The 22,093-nt window shown below is 36.2% G+C and overlaps 1 protein-coding gene across 12 annotated transcripts in view; it reads left to right on the forward strand.

Moving 5' to 3' along the window:
• Positions 1–22,093, forward strand: part of NCOA2 (nuclear receptor coactivator 2) — a 265,641-nt gene that overhangs the window by 202,613 nt on the left and 40,935 nt on the right. For all 12 annotated transcript variants that reach the window (XM_054692193.1, XM_037505522.2, XM_037505514.2 and 9 more), the window contains 6 exons: positions 7,314–7,417; positions 11,406–11,583; positions 14,284–14,472; positions 16,823–16,924; positions 17,162–17,305; positions 20,741–20,888. In XM_054692193.1, coding sequence (XP_054548168.1) covers positions 7,314–7,417; positions 11,406–11,583; positions 14,284–14,472; positions 16,823–16,924; positions 17,162–17,305; positions 20,741–20,888 — 865 coding nt within the window. The remainder of the gene's footprint in view (positions 1–7,313; positions 7,418–11,405; positions 11,584–14,283; positions 14,473–16,822; positions 16,925–17,161; positions 17,306–20,740; positions 20,889–22,093) is intronic.

The raw sequence follows: 22,093 nt of genomic DNA on the forward strand, positions 1-22,093 counted from the left end.
GAAATAACTATATAATTTCCACATTTTTCTTTATTCATCAGAAACTTTAAATTGCTGTTACAATTCACATACAGATATGTTAGAAATGTTATATGTTATATTTGGTCTTTTGAAAGGCTGCCCTTAAAATATTCTGAATTGATGCTGAATTAGGACTTCACTCATTTCTCATTTCTTTCATACCTACTGATATTTTTTCTGCCTTCATCTTGTCCCAATCTCACCTGTCAACCTTCTAAACAAATTGTGATTTCTCCATTTCCTTACTCAGATATCTCCTAAAGCCTTCGCTAGCAGCCAGCAGAGCCCAATGAGTTAGAATTAACTCTAAATAAGCAGTTTTCATATTTTATTTTCCTTCATCTCTCAGTACTCCATTACTGTCGAAGATTCAAACAGAGACACACCATTATCACATTGGGGAGTGAATGAATGCTGACATAATAAGTTTAATAACATGTACTTGTTGCTTTTCAGGTGATTAACTTGCCTTGCTTCTGAAACTGTGTTTCCATGGATTTAAAAGGCTTCTGTCAGTGTCTATATGGTTTACTCTGTGTCTGATTCTTTTCTCTTCTGTGATAAGCACATGTGTTTTTTAAACATAGACTATGTAAAAGTAAGAGATTTTGGATGAATTGGTATATACTCGCATGGCTTACTACAAAAAGCTGTTCACTTTTACATATTAATAAATTCAATATTGATAGGTAATATGTGGGCTACTAAATAAAATTATATATTGACAATAGCAGATTCAATGATGGAGAGTTTCTAGAACAAAAGCATTTTCTGGCCTGTTATACCCAGAGTCTTTTCTGGTAACTGTCTTCTCTCTTGTAATACAGTAATTTTAAAAGTAGAACCTATATGTCTCGTGATTATTGGTTCAACTTAAGTAGTCATGCCTTACCATTGAGGAAAATGAAACCAAGTATGTTGCCTTCCCTGAAGCAGCGAGTGAGGGGTTTTTGCTGGGTGTAGATGGCCTTGAGAATGGTTAATTTTGCCATTCTTCATGCTGAGGGGAAGCCATGATATGTTAACAAGAAGCTCAATGTCAGAAAGAGAGGGAGGCAACTTGGGGCTTAGGTTCCTCCCACTACTCAAGAAAGTGCAGCTGCGTGTTTTTAATATGCACGGCAGGAGATTTCAGCAGCCTGATGATATATAGTGCATTAATGTTGAAAAGATAAACACATTTGGAGAGCACAGGAAGGGCCTTGTGTTTTTATGTTAGCAGAATGCTTCCTAATGAATAAGAATGTGCTGCTGGCTTCACAGAGCCATATGGCAGCTTTTCTAATTTTAGTTGGGTGCAGATGCATAATTCTCTGGTTTTACCTTCTAGAACCTTTGAGAAGCTACATAACTTTTCCTGCAATATTTAATCTGTACTGCTTGGCCAGAAACTGCCTGTCATTCTTTCAATGTCTTCTCTGCTCTGCATGGGTCTCGCTGCTGTGAGACTTAACAGTCACTTCACCTGAAATCATCCAGCTCCTAAATGCAAGAAAAGATGGAAATTGTGGATGTATTCCCACTAGAGTCTTAAAATTTGTTGTGGAGGTGATTAGACTTGTGTTTGACGTCAGTCTACTGAAAAATTGATAGATTTCTGGGTGAGTGATTTTACTCATTTTGAAGCAGTGGAATTAATTATAAAACCTGCATAAGATATTAGATTCCATTTCAGTCAAAGATTCTAATGCTTTAAATAATGCTGCTTCAGTAAAGGCAGCTATCCTTATACTTGACCAAACATAAAAATAACTTATAAACTCCTACTTAGCTTTATATGCAGGGACAATCTAATCACAGGCAGTGTTAATTTAGTGCCAATTTTTCTATATATTTATCAATACCCTGTGGATTATCATTCAGTTGACGTATTTTTACAGACTGAGTAGTTGATATTTGTTTTAATTCAGACTTTTTAAAGATTGACTAATATCCTCAAATTTTCCGCAGCCTCTTCAGATGATTAAAAAAAAAAAAAGAAAGTACAAACATCTTCCCTAATAGCCATAGTACCCTGTCCCTCTGATGCACAGTCATTAAATAGCATTTAGGTTTCTAAGTCATCAGCGGTGGTTGGCACTGCACGTGGTTGTCCCCCGAGCCATGACTCTCGTCCCTTTGAGGAGATAGGACTCTCTTCTGGTTTGTGGAAAGCCCTTTGAGTGTATGTTCTCAGGTCAGTTGCCTAATAAACAAATACACTAGACTTCCTAACATTGTAAGATTCATTAAATTACCAAAAATCACTAAATGATGTTTAGAAGAAAATGTAAAGGGTTTTTTTTTTTTTTAAGTACCACTTCATAATTTACAAATAGCTCATTGTACTTTTTTAAAGGTAATTTTTTTTCTGGAATCACAGTTTGTGATTTGTTGCTCTTCTCAGCAGAAAGCTTCAATTTTACTTTTAAATGTATGACTGTAGATACCAGTGATAAAAAGCAATTTAATCCAGCTGCTTAAAAAAAAATGTTTTTCTTTGTATTTTAAATCACTTGTATTTCTAGAGATCAAATGTTTCCCTATTCACCTTCCTTTTGTTCTGAAAGGAAACACGAATAATTATTTTTTAAAAAGCATATGGAATATAATAATAATGATTTTCCTCCAGTTTGTGGTATGACTCATCTTAACATGGTCCCTGAAGAGATGGGGTTTTGTTCTTTGCTTTGAAACTGGAAATCTAATTAATTGGTATTCGATTTCTGTAGTGCAGGCAAATGGAGGAGGGAACCGGATGGGATTGCTCTCCAAGCCACCACCCAGGAGCGAAGGGACACTCAAAGAAAGATTATAGAGGCTTCCTTGGCCAGTCTGTGCTCAGGGCTTTGCTTTTGTAAAAGTGTGCTGTTAAAAGGGTCATAGGTATTTTATGATTTTTTTAATCTTTTGGGGAATGAGGAAGAAAAAGGCTGAGTTATTATTTCCATTGTTACTCTCAGGTTGTATTCTTTATCTAAAAAGAATAACTTTAATGGTTAAGGTACAAGAGAAAGAGATGGACGTCAAGGCAGGGAGGAAAGGCTTTTTGGAGGCTCTGAAATTTAAATGTTACCGTCCTTCTCAGATTTAAGAGTCTATCTGTGATGAAGAGATATTTTATAGATTTTGATCATATGAAACTCGGGGATGATCTTTCTACTGTAGAGTTTACTGAAGGATATTTTTATGACAGAATATATTTTTAGGGTTAATGGATGCAAATATAGAAAAGTAAATATAATCTGTGACCACTGAGAAAACGGCTTAATTTAAAAATATTAAATAGTGTGTTTTAGTATAGCAGTGTTGTACTTGCAAAAGTATAAATATATCTAAGGACTTAGGCTTATTTATATCTGGTACATAAAAATAGCATACTCATTACTGAAATGTTCCATCAAGATACCAGTATATGTCCTGTTAACATAGTAGTATATCTCAAAGGAGTCCTTTTCTTCCTCCTGTTTAATTTCAAGGCTTTACTGACCATTGAACAGAGGTAGTAATTACTTCATGAAAAGTACCCCAGTAACAAATTCATGGCCAGTTTAAGTTAGATTCCAGTTACATTGGTTAAGTCATATTTCTGGTGTTTCTCTCTATTATTGATTTTTTTCTTTTAATATTGAGAAGTGGTCAAAGCACAAATTCAATACAGAATCGAATAATAGATGGCAAAATTAGCTAGAAAGTACCTGTATCCAGACATTTAGTGAGGACAGAAGTGAAAAGCCCTAAATCTTTTTTACCTTTTGTCTCTTATTTACTCTATGAATAATGAAAATTTCTCATTCTCTCAAAATATATGAATAGCACCGCAACATCTCTTAAAGTTCTCTTAGGGGCCTCCCTGGTGGCGCAAGGGGTTAAGACACAACCTGTGAAGCTGTCCACAGCCTCTGCAGCATGAGTTTGATCCGTGGCCAGGGAGCTACCCACATGGCGCAGCAGACCTCTCCTGTCTCGCCTGCTGCTTATTTCAGTCAGTCCTCCTGTTCTGTTCCCTACTGTCTCTGGTGAATCCTCTCATGCCCCACACCTCTGGCCTGTACCCCAGTTCTTGTATGCATAAATAAATAAATCTTTTTTTTAAAAAGTTACTTTACCTTCAAATAAATTTAAGTAATAATAATAATAATAATAATAATAATAAAGTTCTCTTAGAAATAATGTCAATAAACTCATTTTTTGAGTTTTCTTTCAAAGCACATGTTCTACTAATATTATTTCAAGTTGACCTTGTGAAATTTTTGTTTTCATTTGAAGTTAGGGATTCTAGCTTAACAAACTTTTTGCCAATATTTCTTAGCATTGGTTTTCAAAATCGAGGCTAAATTTTCCCAGGAGCCAGACATCTCATGCCATTCCCTCTGGTTTCCTTGTTGGGCCCTTGCTTTTGCCATTCACTGGTAGATCCTACAGAAGCAATTCAGTTACAGTGTATGTGAAATAATTTCAGCTATGTCCTGCCATTTTCATCTCTTCTTTTTGAAATTAAAGTGTGTCCCTTCAGTATAGTCCTAACTTTTTTCTCATTTGGTTTGAATATAATTGTTTTGCCCTCCCAGCTACGTGTAAACTCTCGCCTGATGAAGATTGTTCATTCTACATTCACCACAGTGTAGCGTAGACTGGAAACACACAGTCACAGGACCACCAAACTAGTCCTGTTGTCACTGGTCGATTTCCCAGCTAGGTCCCTTACTCTTTGACATTCTGTTAGTTGCTTCCTTTCTCCTTTTAAAGATTTATTACAAGTAAATTTTCAGGATGATAATTTTACCCAGGCTTACAGTAATACATAATTTCCAAATACATATTTTGTCAAATCTAAATCATCTAATTTAAATTTTAGGTCCTTACCCTCCATTACATCTCATCTGTTGATTCCTAAAAAAATAAAGAAAATGCTGTGCAGATTTGATCTTGATTCTCATTGTGGCAGATGGAGAGATTGGGACACCCTTTTGGAAAGATGTGTCACAATCTCACTCAGAGGCCTTTTCAATCTGTCCATCTTCTAACTGCAGATTCTTACAGATCATGTCCAGGGAGGTCTTCTTCTCATGTAGACCACTCCAGTTTGCCAGTCACGGCTGCTGCTGAATGATGTTACTGCTGGGAGTGTGATCCTCCTGTGAATAGTCAGGAGGGAGCAGAAAGACTGCGGGTCACTCATTCTACAGATGCTAACATATCGCTCCTACACACTGCCCACTGTAACACCAAAGAAAAACACAATAAGAATGCAGTAGGACCACATAAATATATAATACTTGTTACAGGGATCATAAGATTTAGTATTAATGAAACTCAGGGATCTTTAGACCTGAGGCGCTCTGGACCTCCACAATGCAGGGCTGATAAGAAAGCACATGAGTCCGATTTACATTTATCTAGGCTCCACAGAAAGCAGTTTGGACAGTGGTGCATGAGGAAATATGCACTGAAAATGAGTTGAAAGAATAGATGATGGTGCTAGGCCTGTCCCTGGACTGGTGGATAGGAAAGTGAGTAGAAACAGAACGGAAATTGACAGCATACCAAGTGAACGAGCCAAAAGCAAAAGGTATCTAGCATGCCCCAGTGTGTAGGTATTTAGGGCTTATTTGACAATGAAAAAGATTCTAGGAAAATGGGAGTGGGAGGTGATAAGCAGTATTCTCTGGAGAGTTTGAACTATTCCTTTGCTCTGTAAAGACTGGTTGAGCATTTGGCCTGAGACTAAGCCTGCAGATAGGGCAGCATTAAAGGAACTCACAGTGGTGAACTAGAGGGCAGCAAGAAAGAAAAATGAAATCAGGGCTGACAAGTTCTCACAATGTGGAATTGTAAAGACTGCCGGACAAGTCATAGCTCTCTTTATAGGTGGTCACAATTATGTAGATCTAAAGCAGTGAGTTGGGAATGCATTAGAGTAATTGCAAGAGCAGGTACAATCTGCTTATCTGCAAAGAAGTAACTACCTTTGGAACTTGCTAAGGAAGAACTAGTAAATACAAATAGGCTAGTAGTTACATATACAAACTATAGTTTTTAAAGCATGTTTTACATATCATCCCATTTACTCCTGTCGTAGGCTGTGATGTACAGAAGCAGGTAAGAAAGCTAAGGCTTTAAAAAGTTGAAGTGGCTTATTCTTTCTTCTGTTACGTGACTGAACAGAGACTTGTATTCCCTGGGCCCTCTTTGTTTCTCCATTGTTGATGGAAGCGCTCCATCATAGAAGTGGCAGGATTTGAAGGACCTACATAACTCCTAATCATTTTTTAGGTTCTTGAGTACAAAATAAGCTATACAGATTTTCAAAATACTGTGTATAAAGTCTTTTTTACCAGAAAAAAGTTTTATCAAGGTCATGAAAGCAGGTTGATTCTCAGTACTAAATTGATTTAGTTTTATTTGCATTTGATTATTTGCATTTGATTACAATGATAACATGCAGTGTAAACAACTATATAATTTATGCAGGTACAAATAATTGACACATTTTTGTGTTGTTTTCTAGCAAGTTGTTAATATGTATCTGTTACACTTTAAACTTTTTTTAGTGTACTTGAAGTAACTAGTTTGTTTATATACTGATAAATATGCATCTATTTCTTATGTGAGATTTTACCATGGTAAAAAGTCTTCTCAGGCTTGTGGCTCTAAAAACTGCTTCACACATTTTAATCCAGGAGCATGTATTATATATACCTCTGTCCTAGATACAAAGACAGCCATTGAAATCCCCTGAGTGCCCCTTCTCTGTCTTTAATGGTTGTACACCTTAAACAAGATAGGGAGGCAAATCCTCCTCTCTACTTTAAATGTGAGTGTGACAAATGGTGGTAGTACAAGAGTCAGAGTGTCACATGGGAGCTGCTGTAGCAGGTTAGGGCCCCTTTTTTTCCTCCATCAGAGTGTGCAAATGTATCTCAGATTGTGCTACTGGATTCTGAACAACAGACCCTCTGTTATCCTAGTTTGGGGAATCTCTTGAGTAGAAACTCATGGTGCCATAGCTTATAGCAGTTTTGTAATCTGGAAAAAATGTTTGTCAGGAGCTAGAATAAAACCACTCAACTCATTTTGTCAGTAGCCTAAAAGGGGATCTGAGCCACCGGTTATGGAGACGAAAAGTTAATGTTCTGGCTTCTGTTTCCAGCATTTTTCCCATTCAGTGGCTTTGGGGAAATACTCTGACTCTTTTATAGCCATATCTGATCCACTAGATATTTTAAAAATCGTTACAATAAAAATGTTCCTGTGGCACTTTGTCCTTGAAGTAACACTGCCATTTAATTCACACTTAATGTTTGTTGCAGAGAAAGCAGCAGCTGCCAACATAGATGAAGTGCAGAAGTCGGATGTATCATCGACAGGGCAGGGAGTCATCGACAAGGATGCTCTGGGGCCTATGATGCTTGAGGTAGCCCACCCTCACTTTGCTTCTGTATTTTATAATGTTGTTAATCTTTGCATTATCACTTTTAATGTCCAGGTGATTACAACTTAAGGAAATCGACACTTAATTTTAATTCTCAAGGTTGAAATACTGATCTCTTGAGCTGACTGATTATGTATCTGTCTATATATCTATGTATGTTCTGGCACCTGATTCCACCATGTATCCGTTTTTTCAAGTTAATGATATAGAATTAAATTAACCAGAATAAACTATAAATTAACAGGCATTAATTGCCAGTTGAACATTCATTTTGGAAAATCAAGTTCATAAGTTCTGTTATATTCTGATGTAATATATTTTTGTTTGAAATGTTCCCCAAATTATTAAACTTTTATGTATGCCATATATATATACACCTATCCATAGATTAGAATTTGAGGAGAGGTTTATGGTTTTTATTTATATCACTTCAAATTTGTGTTCTAATAAAGATGATAATTGAGTGATAGAAGGAACTTTCAAGTTAACCATCTCAAATGTAATGATTGGTCTTAATTGCCTGTTCTTTATTAATGTTAGGAGGCTTTATGATCAGACTACTGTCTAGAATTTGTAAAGTCCAGCTTTCTCTCTTTTATTAACTAGTACAGTGTTAAATACCAAGTGCTTTGCTGTACCTATTCTAAAATTAAAATTCAAGATGTAGGCTTTGATAAGATGAGGGAAAAAATGTCAGTGAATATATAACAAGAAGCAGAGGAGCCCTGAGACATAAATTATGTCAGTTCTCAGGATAATTTACTCTGCTGCTGATATGATGAGTTGAAAAGAACTGCATGGCCGGAAGCCTTGCAGCATTGTCTTCGTAGAGTCAGTTAACTTGCTGCAGCAGCCACACATATATAAAAAAATGAGAATTTTTAAAGCAAAGACAACCAATAATTGCCCACTTTTTTATAGTTAGTGTATAAGGCAGTTTTTATTTTTAGAAAGTTTTAATTCTGTGAGAATCTATCAGAGATTTAAATGAAGGCACACAGAAAAGATCATTTGACCCATTTTTCATATGTACAAATGACAAAATTCATTCTCTGAGGATAGACCTGCTGGCCAGAAGGCTTTAAATGACTCCATGCTGGCCCTTGCTTATTTCTCTTGAATCACTGGCTTGAAAACATCCAAGTACCGTGTTCAGGAGCAAAGCAAAAACACACTCAACCTGATTTTCCAGAATCAAAAAGGCAGTGGAAAAGCCAGAGTGCTCCTTCCCCCCTTGGTTCTTAGAAGCAGTTAAAAATCTCTCACTAGGTGGACTGTTGAGAATTAGATGAAAGAAAGTTGATAACTTTCTGTGAAAAGAATTTTCAATTACAGAAAAAATTGATTTAAAAATTATGGTAATCTGGGCCTCCCCTGGTGGCGCAGCGGTTGAGCGCTGGGCTGCAAGGCTGCCCGCAGCCTCTGCAGCGCTGGTTCGATCCCTGGCCAAAGGCGAGGGTCCCACCAAAAAAAAAAAAATTATGGTAATCTACGTTAGTACAATTAGGAAATCCCCCTATATCTATGTTTATTCCTTATATCAGGGTGGAAATGAAAGTGGGGTGGAAACTCCTGGGAAGATTTTTGAGTCTTCTAAAAAGGAATGCTTGGGGTCACCACAAGATTGTGACTCAAACCCTTTGGAAGCAAGTTCATTAATTGTAGAAATCAGATTGCTAGATTTCAGTGGGCCTTATCTCATAAAAGCAAACCAACATTTAGTGTTTTGCTCTTTCAAAGTAGTCTTCTGAGAAATCACTGTCTTCAGAATTGACCGAGTACTTGTGTAGCAGGACTTGCTGAATATGTTGAAGAGGTAAACTAGAGACTTAAGGTTTCAGTTTAAATCTTCATCCCTGTTTACATGTAATAACTTAAACAGAGAAAGCTTATTCTCATGGAACTGTTCCTAGGCATAGATGCACACTCATGCTTACATCATAGCATAGTGGTTGCTAGGCAACAAAACCAAATGTCAGCTTTTTTTCATCAGAGCATATTATACTGAGATTTAAAAAAAAAACCACAGTCTCGATAAAATGAAACAGTTTCATTTTTCAGTTATACTATGCTGCAAATTAGTCTTTTTTACCATGGCACAAAGCAGTGGGGAGCTACATGCATTTTTTAAAAGTGAATTATAGGTAATAGAACTATGGAAATCCTTGTTGAGTGTGTATCTGAAACAGTGAGTTTAAAAGGACACTCAGTATATAACTACTCAGCTGACATCCTGTCCCCATCGCCTCACGCACGTGCAATGTGCGCATGCTCACCAAGGCTTTTTACAGGTTGATTCCCGCCTGCTATAGAATGCCATTTACATACAGCCTTGCTTTGCTCTATGTGTTGTTTATATCACTGGGAGAAACCTGACAGAATATTTAAGAAAAATTTAAAATCTAATTTTTTAAAGAGCTTTTCATAGCTGCCTTATGGTCAGTTGTAACTCAAGAGAGCATTTAGTTTTGCAGTGAAAATAGAATTAGAGATGGAATATATTCAAAAAAATTTCATAAAATAAGAGCCTATAATAAATTAAAGAAAAAAACAAACTAGGAAAAAAAAGGAAACACCTCATGTCCCATCCATATACTTGTCATATCAGTATGTACAGGTAACTTTCATGCTAAAAATAGTAAATACATAACATGGAGAAACCGTGGCATAACTGGATAGAGCAGGTGGCCCTGGTTCAAGGCAAAATTGATTAATAGCAAGTTTTTTCTAGTCCTGGTCACTCATCTGGTCCATAGAACACAGAATAAGCAAAATCAGAAAGGGGAAGACATAGGAACTAAGAAAAACTCACTGGGCTGCCAACCTTTCTTTGTATCGCCAAGGCAAACACTGGAAGAAAGTGGACTGAGATAAATATTGGAGGACAGTGCTTGGTGACATAGTAATTAAAAGTGTGAACTTTGGAGTCCCTCCACTTGGATTGAGATTCCAGCTCTGCCACTGACTGGTTGCAAGAGCTTAAGCAAATCACTTAACCTATCTGAGCCTCAATCAAGAGCCTCCTCTATGAATTAGAAAAGCAGTAACAGTCCTTCAGTGGTGTAAATATTAAAATGACACAGTGTGTTTGAGGCACACTAAATATGTTCAATATTATTTATTATTATTTATTTCCTAAAATACTCCCAGATTTTTCATCTCCTTCCCGAATGTACATTGGAATAACAATGAAAAGTGAGGCTATACATCCAGTACAGAAGTTACTGATACCTGGGTGATTTAAAAGCCTGTATCTTAACACTTTCTAGAAAAAGTCGTACAGAATTAACTTTACAACTCTTACTGTTATGAACCAAAACCTCAAGTCCCTTTCCACTCTCAGGACAGTACTGGCCATCTAAGCCTGATGTCCCCACAGAGACCCCAAGAATTTTGTCATATAAGAGATTAATTTTCTGGACCTTTTCCTCATATACAGCAAACAGTAAAGGATTAATATACATTTAAGAACCTGAGAACATGTGTAATTCCTTTCATTTAAACTCTGGTAATTTTAAAGGTAGTAAAATTTTCAGTTTTTTCTTGGTATTTGTCCTTAAATTGAGGGAATTGGATTGTATATCAGAAACTCTACAATGGAATTCTTTTGTATTGGGTTGGTAACAAAAGTTCTGGGCCCTGTGGAGTACATCAGTCTTACTTTGAAAATACACATAAATGCCTGTACACTTTTACTTGACAATAATTATCTCCTGATAAATTAACAGAGTTGGTGTTTGTCATTTAGTTTGTGACAAGAAACCCTGATCTAGACTCTCTCCCACTTAATAAGATGGAATAATTTCACCAAGAGAAAATGTGTTAATTGTTTGAGAACTTGGAGAGAAGTAAGATCCATTTTCTATCCACATGTGAATTATGTTTCCCCTGACGGGATTATTTCCTTCTTTAACAATTGCATGTAATTTTTTGTTGCCTTCTTTCTAACACAATTTATCTTTTCCCTTAGGCCCTTGATGGGTTCTTCTTTGTAGTGAACCTGGAAGGCAACGTGGTGTTTGTTTCAGAGAATGTGACACAATACCTAAGGTATAACCAAGAAGAGCTGATGAACAAAAGTGTGTATAGCATCCTGCATGTTGGGGACCACACTGAATTTGTCAAAAACCTGCTGCCAAAGTCTATAGGTAAATGATTGTCTGCTGCATCTTGACTGGAGGGAGTAAAATAAAACTGTTATGTCAGTTGGAGACATGAATAACTTGTTAATTTTTTAGAGTTGCTTATTTTAAGTATTTTAAAGTTTAGAAGTCATGGAGAAAAAGGACATCTGCAGATACTGGCCTTGAATGAATGATCACTGGGATCCTATATTTAAAATACATGAAAATAATTCAGATGTACATTATTCATATGACAACTGTTTTCATGGGGTTTGTTTTATTGTTTTTAAAGGAGGTGCGAAATTTTCTTCCACCCTATCCATTGTCAGCTAGCTCTGTTTGTCCTTTTTTCTTCTATGACTGTCTAAGAAGTGGAAGGTCATGAGACATTTGAGATTCAGCTCAGTCCTACATGTGAAGAGAATATGTATGTGGGTGTATACAACATTCTAAAAATAAAATATAAAGGAACAAGTGGCATATAGAGGTTCAAATACTATCAACTGGGAGCCCTAAGGAGCTCTTTTATTTCACAGACTCTGTGACTCTGCAGGGGTTACTGTCAGATATTGCCTCCTTACCTACTCTCCTTGTTTCAGATAACCTGACTTCATCTTATTCTGGAGCTACGGTCCAAAAGTGTATGTGATTATTAAGGGTCATATTTTATAGTGGATGATTCAGTGTGTGGGCCCACTTTAGTTGCTGCTCTGGAACATTGCTGTTCCCACTTACTTAGTTCTTTTTTTAATATTCTCACTTAAACTGATGATGATAACATCTTCACTGATAAAAAGAAGTACAAATTTTAACACAGAATAAGGTCAAGTCCTGAGTTAGCTAGTATTTCTGTTCTTTTTCTTAAAACTATTTAGTCAGTTTTATTGTTATAGTAAATAAGAAAAGGTCCTTTTCAAATTCCTTAATGGCTAGCTTTCCAAGATATGCTAACCCTTTGTTCCAAGTGACTACAACAGTAGTACAAAAATACATGAGTGCTTATGTGAGATTCTTTTGTTATAGTCTCTAGTAAATGAACAAGAAAATGGGATTTCTTATTCAAGTAACTATTAATTTCAAATCTCTTCAGTAATTTTATGACTTCCTCAAAGGACTGTACTTGCTAATTCAGTATTATTAATTCACTTGTCTAAAGAACTCTTTACCTTCCTTTCTATTGTGCCTTTATTATACTTTCAAATTACTTATTAACCTGAGTTAATAAGAACTTTTTCTTTCTTCTTTGATTACTCTATATAGTCTCCATTATGTAAATAAGCTTTTAAGAATGCTGATGGTGAAATAAACTCCCCAAATGTCTGCATAGATGTATAAAGTTAGCTGTGCTTCCTTCTGCAATTTTACAGTAATTTTTTGAAGTTAGCTTGATATGTACATTTTTCTTTCTAGAAAAATAAATCTGTTTCCTTTTAAATTCTGCAGCCTCATGGCTGGCCGTTTAGCATTGAGTTCACCTTAACAACTAGATGTCCTTTAAATGTTTTCTAACTAGTGACCTTTAAGACTGTATTTGCTTTCAGTATGACCAGCATTCCCCCCCCCACCTTTTTTAAAATCTTATTTCATTGTCCTACTGACCCTAATATTTTTCAGTTAAAACATAAAGAACAGTAAAGAAAAGAATTCCAAAGTGAGAATTAGGATTGATTATGATTCCAGCTCTTCTAGCATTTCTTTGGACATCCATTTTCTCATCTGTAGAATGAAAAAGTTGACTCCGTGGTCCATAAATACCTTTGATTCTCAAAATCAGTCATTCTTTCATTTCTCCCACTTGAGTTTCTCTAATGTATTTCCCCCAAAATGATGTCTTTCCTTATCTCTGTCTTGAAATAATATATACATTTTTAAGTATTGATACCCATATAGAAGACATGCAAAATAATTTTTCACTTGAAATGATATTAGAAGTTTGTTCTCAAGTATGGTTCAGTCTTATTGAGCAATATACATGAAACAATTTAAAACATATGTAGTAAAATACTTTGGCCACAGCCAAATTATGGAATATGTGTTAATATTTCTGTAAAATTTTAGAAAAGATCTGAAAGAGGAGTCAGTGTAGAGTACCTGCATAATTGGTAACTGTATAGAAGATCACAGCCTTTGTAGCATGAATACCTTTGGATGGGAGAAAGGAAGGCAGCCTGGAGTTTTAGATAGGATTGCAGAAGCAGAGGCATTCATGTTGGGACTGGGTGTTTGGAGTTGGGGGAACTGTGCTGGGGAATGTGGTCGATCTGCTTAGACGGATAGATAGGGCTGCTGGTTAGTGAAATTTTGATTTGTTAGTTCGAATGGCCTTCTTACACCTGACTACATCAAGTCCAAATTCTTTTAGAGAACTTAATGCTGCAGTTACTGCCACATAACACATATTTTTCAGCAGAGGATAGCCTATCTAAAACTGGAATGCAAGTAGATTAAATTTCCAAAAAATCAAAATTGGAAAAACCAGAAAATAGAGAACTATAGTATTTTAGTAATAAAAAAGGAAGGCCTGAACATGAGAACTATAAAAGAAGTTTTGAAAAATCCCAGGATTTCTCTGGGTTTTTCCCCTCTGGTTAAGAAGTTATTTGGAAAAGTATAAATACTATATAAAATTACATAACCATATTTCCTATATCACTTTGATAATTCAGCAGCAGCAAATCTGATGTTGGTGTCTTTATCTCACTGGATTGCTTTTGCCTTGCTCAGTGAATGGAGGATCTTGGTCCGGCGAACCTCCTAGGCGCAACAGCCATACCTTCAATTGTCGGATGTTGGTAAAACCTTTACCTGATTCAGAAGAGGAAGGTCATGATAACCAGGAAGCACATCAGAAATATGAAACTATGCAGTGCTTTGCTGTTTCTCAACCAAAGTCCATCAAAGAAGAAGGAGAAGGTGGGCACTATTTCTAGAATCTTTTGTGTCTGTATATTCCCATGCCACTTCTTTCACACTTAATAATCTAAATTTATTGGTCACGCAAAGGTAAATCTGGAGGCAGTTTATTTGCTTTATTCACAAATTTAACAATTTTGGGGATAAATTCCATTTTTAAGTCTCTATAATAGCCCTATCCAATAGAAGTTTCTGCAGTACTAACAGAGTTGTATATCTTCATTGTGCAACATGGCAGCCATGTGTGGTTATTGAGCTTTTGCAATGTCATTAGTACAATGAGGGATCTGATTTTCCTATTTATTAAATTCGTATTTAAACAGCTAGTGACCACCCTCCAAGGGCAGTTCTGTTAGTGGTTAACCCTTACAGAAATTCTAGACTCCTCAACGTCTAATGCTGACTCTGTATTATTAACTCTAGACAGTGCAAAGCAGCATTTTCCATATTCTTTCAAAGCTAATTAGTGGATTCCAGACAGCCTTTCCACAGATGCTGGTTCCAGAATATAGTGTAAAATATTATTTGCAAGAGGATGCCGATAGGATTGGGAAACGGGGGTTCAAGAATACTCCTAAAGAGATGTGACATAGTGTCCACTGTCTGTGTGCGCCAAGCAGCCATTCCACACCACTCTGTGTTACTTTGTAACATGAGACATTGCTGAAAAGTATATTCTGTGTGCACATCAGAAGGGGAAGAACTGAGACCTACTGGTGAGTGGAAACATCATAGACTTTATAAACAGACAGGCCAGCTTGTGATTTAGCCACTTTCCAGGTCTGTGACTTTGGGCAAGCTTCTTGACCCTCTGAACATCCATTTTTTTCTTAGCAAATAAAGTCCACAATGCCAGTATCAGAATGTAATAAGGATTAAATGAATAATCTTGAACCATGATTGGCCTTAAATACCGATAATTTAAATCCTTTTAAAAAAATGTAGTTTTTAATAAATGCTTTATTAGAAAGGAAGTAATAGAGTTGTCATAGGTGACACATAGTTTTCAAAATTATATTTTAACATAGTATTGAATATCAAGTGATTTTATTCACTTTTATACAACAGAATAAGTGCTGCTAATTCATCCATCTATGATAATATTCTAATGCAGTATAAAGAAGCTATAGCTGGGCTAATTTATGGTTTTGTTCTATATATTTAAATTTTTTTTGTACATATAAAATCCGATTCTGATTGTTAGCACGAGATGGCGTAACAGTAGGGTTTCTGGGCCATGGCATGCTATGATTTAAATTCTGGCTTCAGGAAAGTTTTATATGATGTCGGGCAGGTTATTTAAACTTCACACTTTGATTTTCTTCTCTGTTAAATGGAGCTAATGCTAAGACCTGCCCTGAAGAGTTATTAAGAGGGTTAAATGAATTGGTAGCCTATAAAGCAACTAGCAAGAGATCTATCGCATAGTCAGTACTTAAAAATGTAACTTTTCTTATGTTGAGGATGAAGATTACATTTAATTTTGTAATCATTGCTATTAGTGGATTTATTTAAAGAAATTCTTTTCCAAATTTAAAAGTAAACAGTCAAAAATTATTCATGTAAGATATGCAGAGACTACTTTTTAACAATCCTTTATCCAACATTTTTGAAATTAAAAGGGCTGTGCAATGTGCTCTGCGTGCTGCAAAGATAAATAAAGCATTCCCCTGTTCTCCAGAAGTGAACACAGATGCATAAAGCAAATGAAATGGGGTAAGGAGTAAAGGCTTAGCTCTGGCTCTGGGAGAAACCAACCATGTATGGCCAAGACTCTGAACTGTCGGCCATGCATCTGCTCTGGCCTATGCTGCTTTTTCAGGGATTTTTTGTATGGTTATGTGTCCAGAGTCCATTTATATTCTTTACTTTAAATTGCATATTGCCATTATAGGGGCATTTACATAGTTTGGTAGAAGATATGTGTCGTTTTCCTATCTCTTGGTACCTAAAGCTGAAGAAGAAACCCCATGACAAAGCAGAGCATCAGATACTGGTTTTCATAATTGTTTTATTATAGTATGAATTAAACTCTTTGTTATTATCAGCCATTTAATAAGAAGGGATTCCATTCTTTTCATCAATGGGGGGATGGTTTCACATGATTAACTCTAGTACAGTGGACGTACTTTTATCAGCTGTATTATGTGGCTTTAGCAGTTCATCCTCTGTGTCCTTCAACTGCTTCCAATTTCAGTTGAGGAGAAAATATAGGCAGTGAGTAGCAGAGGTATATTGTGTTCTGTCACTTTTTCCTGAATGAATTTGCAAAGTTGTGGTATCATAAATAAATCTGAGTTTGACTCACTGAAAAAGCCTAACCTGATAACCTTACATGTATTTGTTGAAGATCTGCAGTCCTGCTTGATTTGTGTGGCAAGAAGAGTTCCCATGAAGGAAAGACCAGTTCTTCCCTCATCAGAAAGTTTTACTACTCGCCAAGATCTTCAAGGTAAATTCTCTTTTCAAAGACCACAAAAGAAATCATTTTAGAATATTTACATATTTGTAAATGCAAGGAGTTTATTTAGAAGACTGTCATAATGCTGGACACTTATTTTCGTTGTCTACCCTTTTGGTCCATGTACTTGTGCTAACTAAATAAATCAATTGTTATCCTTTTAAAATTTAATTATTGCCCTAAATAATAGATCAGTATGTAGATATGATGCTTTCTGTTATTTAATAGGCAAGATCACTTCACTGGATACCAGCACCATGAGGGCAGCCATGAAACCAGGCTGGGAGGACCTGGTGAGAAGGTGCATTCAGAAGTTCCACGCACAGCATGAAGGGGAATCTGTATCCTATGCTAAGAGGCATCATCATGAAGGTAAACATGTCTACATGATGCTTTTCTGAAGTTAATTTTTGCCAACTTGCTGCTCCCTGTGGAAGCTTTCTCTGAAACACTAACTCCTGAAGTTCTCCTTAGGGGACTTGGATCTGGTGACTCTTTATGTTCATATGTATTGGCATCATCTGGCCCAGAAGATGTTGCCATCTGAAAGAAAATTTAATGGGAGAACATGTAGGACAGAAGATAAAGGAAATAGAATAGGAGATAATATTTTCTCAATGACTGATGAAAGGTAAAGGGAAAAGTTCTTTTTCTTTGATACTAAGGCTTCTAGATGTAAAAGAAAACACAATAACCTAACATCAAAAGAAATATTCTCTGAATCATAAGTTAAATCTGGAATATTTGCAAACCCAGGTGAAGTTCTAATAGAGGTAACAGTGGGATCCCAGGCCCTCCATCCAGAAAGTGATCACAGAAGATCTCCTCAGTGTTGTAGAAGGCCCAAAGATGAAGTGTTTTATCTGAGGTCACATGGCTCATTAGACATCTAAGCCCAGGACTTTAGCTATTTAAGTAATAAAAGCAGGTTTTATTGAGTAACTGGTCTCTGACATTGTCCGTCTTTACATTATCTCACTGGTTTCTCACATGTGAAGTAGATAGGCAGTAGCACTCCCGTGCTATAGATGGGGAGACTGAAGCAGGTGAAATAGCAGGCTCATGAGCATTGAGTTAGTATTTGCACTGGACTGCCTGTCCTGGCAGGCTCTGCTGTACTGCTCCCAGAGTTCTTTCCACCGAATCACTTTTCCTCTAGTACCTTCTGGCCTTCTGTTAAGTTGAGAAAAACAGAAAAAAATTCTTTCCTTAGCACTTATTATGGTGGGGGAAGGAGACACTTTTTCCTTCTCCTGGTCTTCTGCTTTTTAGACTCTCATAGGCACTGCCTGCTGGGGTAGGTGCAGCTGCTTAAGAGATGTGGCTTCCACAGGGGCTGCCAGAAAGGGGCCAAACTGCTGTGAAGGCCTGGGTGCAGTGCTTGCTGTGTGTCTTGGGACTCTGCTTGACAAATTATCTGCATCTTTGCATAAAATGTTTCTAACTCTCTATTGAAAATAGAGTTTTAGTTTGTCATCTTCTGTTTAATGCACATCCTTGGCATTTTACCAGTGGTGTTTGTATGTTTAAACTTATACTGTTAAGAGCACTTATAACAAAGGTCATTTAGTAATTAATATCTCTCCCATTCCCTTATTTTTTTCATCTTTTTTATCCTTTCCATCCTATTCAATATTATTTCTTAAAAATAGACACATAATGCAGCAATATATATCTTCCATTATTTTTCTTTAGTTTGGAAAAAATAAGAGAAAATAAAGATACTATGACAGAAATCAATGTTTAACCTACCATTTCACTAGATCTGGTTTAAACTAAAAAGAATAATAGCAGCAAAGAATAAGAAATCACCATGAGCAGATATGTTCAGGGTCCTCATAGCAGTGCCCTATAATTAATTCTGTAGCTTTCTGATTCCATACAAAAGGGTCTACACAGAATTACCAGGCAGTGTGCTAAGTTTAAATGAATGGGACCCATTGAAGGGAAACTTGCAAATGTAGGAAATACATTTCATCTAGATGCATGAAATAGGTAAGATCAGCATTGAATAAAAACCTGCTGGAAGGCTTTGTTTAACTAGCAGAGCTTCCTAAATGCATTCAGGTGAACGCTTACTCCTCCTATCTTTGAAGCAGAGATGTTTGATGTAGACCAAATGGAAATGGAAAATCTTTAAAGATCACAGCCAAGGTCAGATAAAATTTTGAAATTATAAGCCATTGGAAATATGAGTCCTATCATAACAGTGTTAGGAACATACTTACTGTGCAAAGCAAAATACACATATATATAGTAATATATTTCCATTACTGCCACTTCAGAATAACTTCCTGCAACAGTTGATGGCAGAAAGTAATACCTAAATACTACATCTAAGTGAAACCGAAGAGGGGGATTTATTAGAGAAATTGCTTAGTGTGAAATTTTACCAGAAAATCTGAATCCACATTATATGTCACTGTCTTCTCCCCCCATTTCTTTCTCTTATTGTGGCAATTTTGTGGCATGATAAATGTGTTTGGTCACTTTGGGGCTAGCTGTTCAACCCACAAAATTTGTGCTGAGGATTATGTGGTAGAAACATGGTGGTGGTCTTAAAATGGTTTAAGAGGTGACTACATTATATGACTCCTTTTTTCTAAATTGAAACATTCTTTTTAAATATGCAATATTTGAGTTTTAAACAAACAATTGTATTGTAAAATTATAAAAGATACATCTGAAATTTTATTTTAAGAGAAATTATTTTAACCTAGTTAACTTGTGCTTATTTTCTGCTATTGTCTTGAATATGAAAACATCTGACTCTTCATACAGCAGTTAAACCAATTCCATGTCACTAAAATTTATACTTTTATACTTTTCCATTTAGCCCTTTTTCCCTGAAAATATTCTTTTGTTTATCTTTTACTTTCTGTTGTCCTCTAACACAGAATTACTACTATTTATACACCAAAAAACAGAATTGGGAAATATTCGAGTACGATGAATTGAACAATATTTAACATCAAGATAAATATTTGGGGAATATATTTGATCTCGTAAATTTTACTGTAGCATTAGTAATAATTTTTTTTTTAAGATTTATTTATTTATTTATTTATTTATACAAGCACTGGGTACAGTCAGAAGCGGGAGGGTGAGAGAATTCACCAGAGCCAGAGCAGGGAGCAGAGCAGGCAGAAGGACCTAAGTACACTGCTGAGGGGAGCAGTGGGCGGAAGGAGAGGTTTGCGCACCATGCAGGACCCTCCTCCGGTGGCTGGGGGTGGGGGGGAGCAGCCAGGGATTGAACCGGCGTCGCAGAGGCGGCAGGCAGCTTCGCAACCCAGCGCTCAACAGCTGCGCCACCGGGGAGGCCTGCATTTGTAATAATTTAAAGGGAAATTAAAGACATTGTACACTTTAGAGTCTATCATGTCTGCATTGTATTATTTTCTAACATTTTATTCTAACATTTTAAACAGATCATTATAAAGCTAATTTTGAGTTTATAAATTGTACTCTGTTTTGCTACTATAGTGAAGATTTTTCAAACAACATAGGTTAAGGGTCCAAGCTTTATTTTGAATATATATATATATAGAATTTAGGGGTATTTTGAGTGAAAAAAGAAATGTGCTTGTGCTTTTAAAAGTTTATGGTATTTTAATGTCATGAAATAAAACTTTGCTATCATGAAAAAGTTACGTTTTGATTTATATAGATTCCTACATGTTAGTAGGAAAATATTAAGCTTGATTAAAATTAACTGTCTTGTCTGATTAAAATTAAGTGTCTTGTCCCACTCTCCCACCCTGATATTTTCCTAAATATGCCTTTTTTTTCCTTGCTTGCCTGCAGTGCTGAGACAAGGATTGGCATTCAGTCAAATATATCGTTTTTCCTTGTCGGACGGCACTCTAGTCGCTGCACAAACGAAGAGCAAACTCATCCGTTCTCAGACTACTAATGAACCTCAGCTTGTAATATCTTTACATATGCTTCACAGGTAATCCTCGCTCTAAGAAATCATTGTCCCTTCCCAATTTGGGGGGAAATGTTACAAAAGCAACAAATCTTAGAGTGTTTGGGGTTTATTAACGTTTCTGTTGATCAACCCCACACATGTGAAATATGAAATTAAATTGTTATTGCTTGTTGCCTCAATGACCGTTCATGTTAATAGCCAAGTAGGGATATTCTTTGAACTTTAGCTTTAATACTAGTGAATTTTAAAACTTAGCTGGAAGAACACACAATAGTACTAACTTTGCTCTGACATGACTCCGCATTACAGCAGGGAAGGGAAATGATCAGTTCCTAGTGATGACCTGCGCAAGAAGGAATGTTCAGAGCACTGGCTGATTTCTCTTCCTGAGTGTTAGAATCTAAAGCTTGCAAGTGTATGTACTTACAAAGAATATTTTAGATCTTTATGCTAAAGTTTAAGTTAACTTTCTGACCCTAGGCTAAATTGAAAGGTAACAATGTTTCCATAAAAAATAAAGACAATTGAATGTTGACTTTAAAATAAATACCACACTGTATTGTTTTAGAGCACAAAGCTAGGAAAATGGTTACATTTCAAGTTATATAAATATTTATGTGTAAAAACTTGATGAGAGGTACTCTAAAGAGTTTCGTTTTCTTACCTTTCTCAATTATTTACTTTTCTTATTTAGGAAAAAAATCATTAGGCAGTCCTACTTGCCAGCTGTTAATAAAACTGACCTCAGACTGAAACAATTTGAATGTGATTACAGATGTGCCAAATTTCACTGCTTCTCAACTGAAAGCTGATGTTTGACAATTTGTGAAACCTGTTTTGTTTGGATTTGTGAACACGTTTGGTAACTCACAGTGACTGCCAAGGCTGCAAATTAAAACTATAGGACTTGGAAAATCATCTTGTTCTGAAAACCTGCTTTTAGTCATTAGTCAGGGAGAGGATTAGAATTGTCCTGGAATTGGGGAATAAGATCATAATAAGGTCACTCTGCAGCTCCTACTGTCCATGTTGTTCCCTCCTGTGTGGGTTTTGCTTTGACCTGCAGGGAGACCCCCAGTGGGGACATCTGTTAGACAAGGTGATCCAATTCTGAATACTTTCAGCAACTTTATTGGGGTTAGAACTTGCAGAGTTTCTGATAAATACTTAAGGGACAAGTTTTTTCCCTTTAAGTTTGCTCTTCATCTTGCACCATATAGTACATA

The sequence above is a fragment of the Talpa occidentalis genome, unplaced genomic scaffold (genome assembly GCF_014898055.3).
Source record: "Talpa occidentalis isolate TD23 unplaced genomic scaffold, MPIMG_talOcc4v2.1, whole genome shotgun sequence".
NCBI lineage: Eukaryota > Metazoa > Chordata > Mammalia > Eulipotyphla > Talpidae > Talpa > Talpa occidentalis.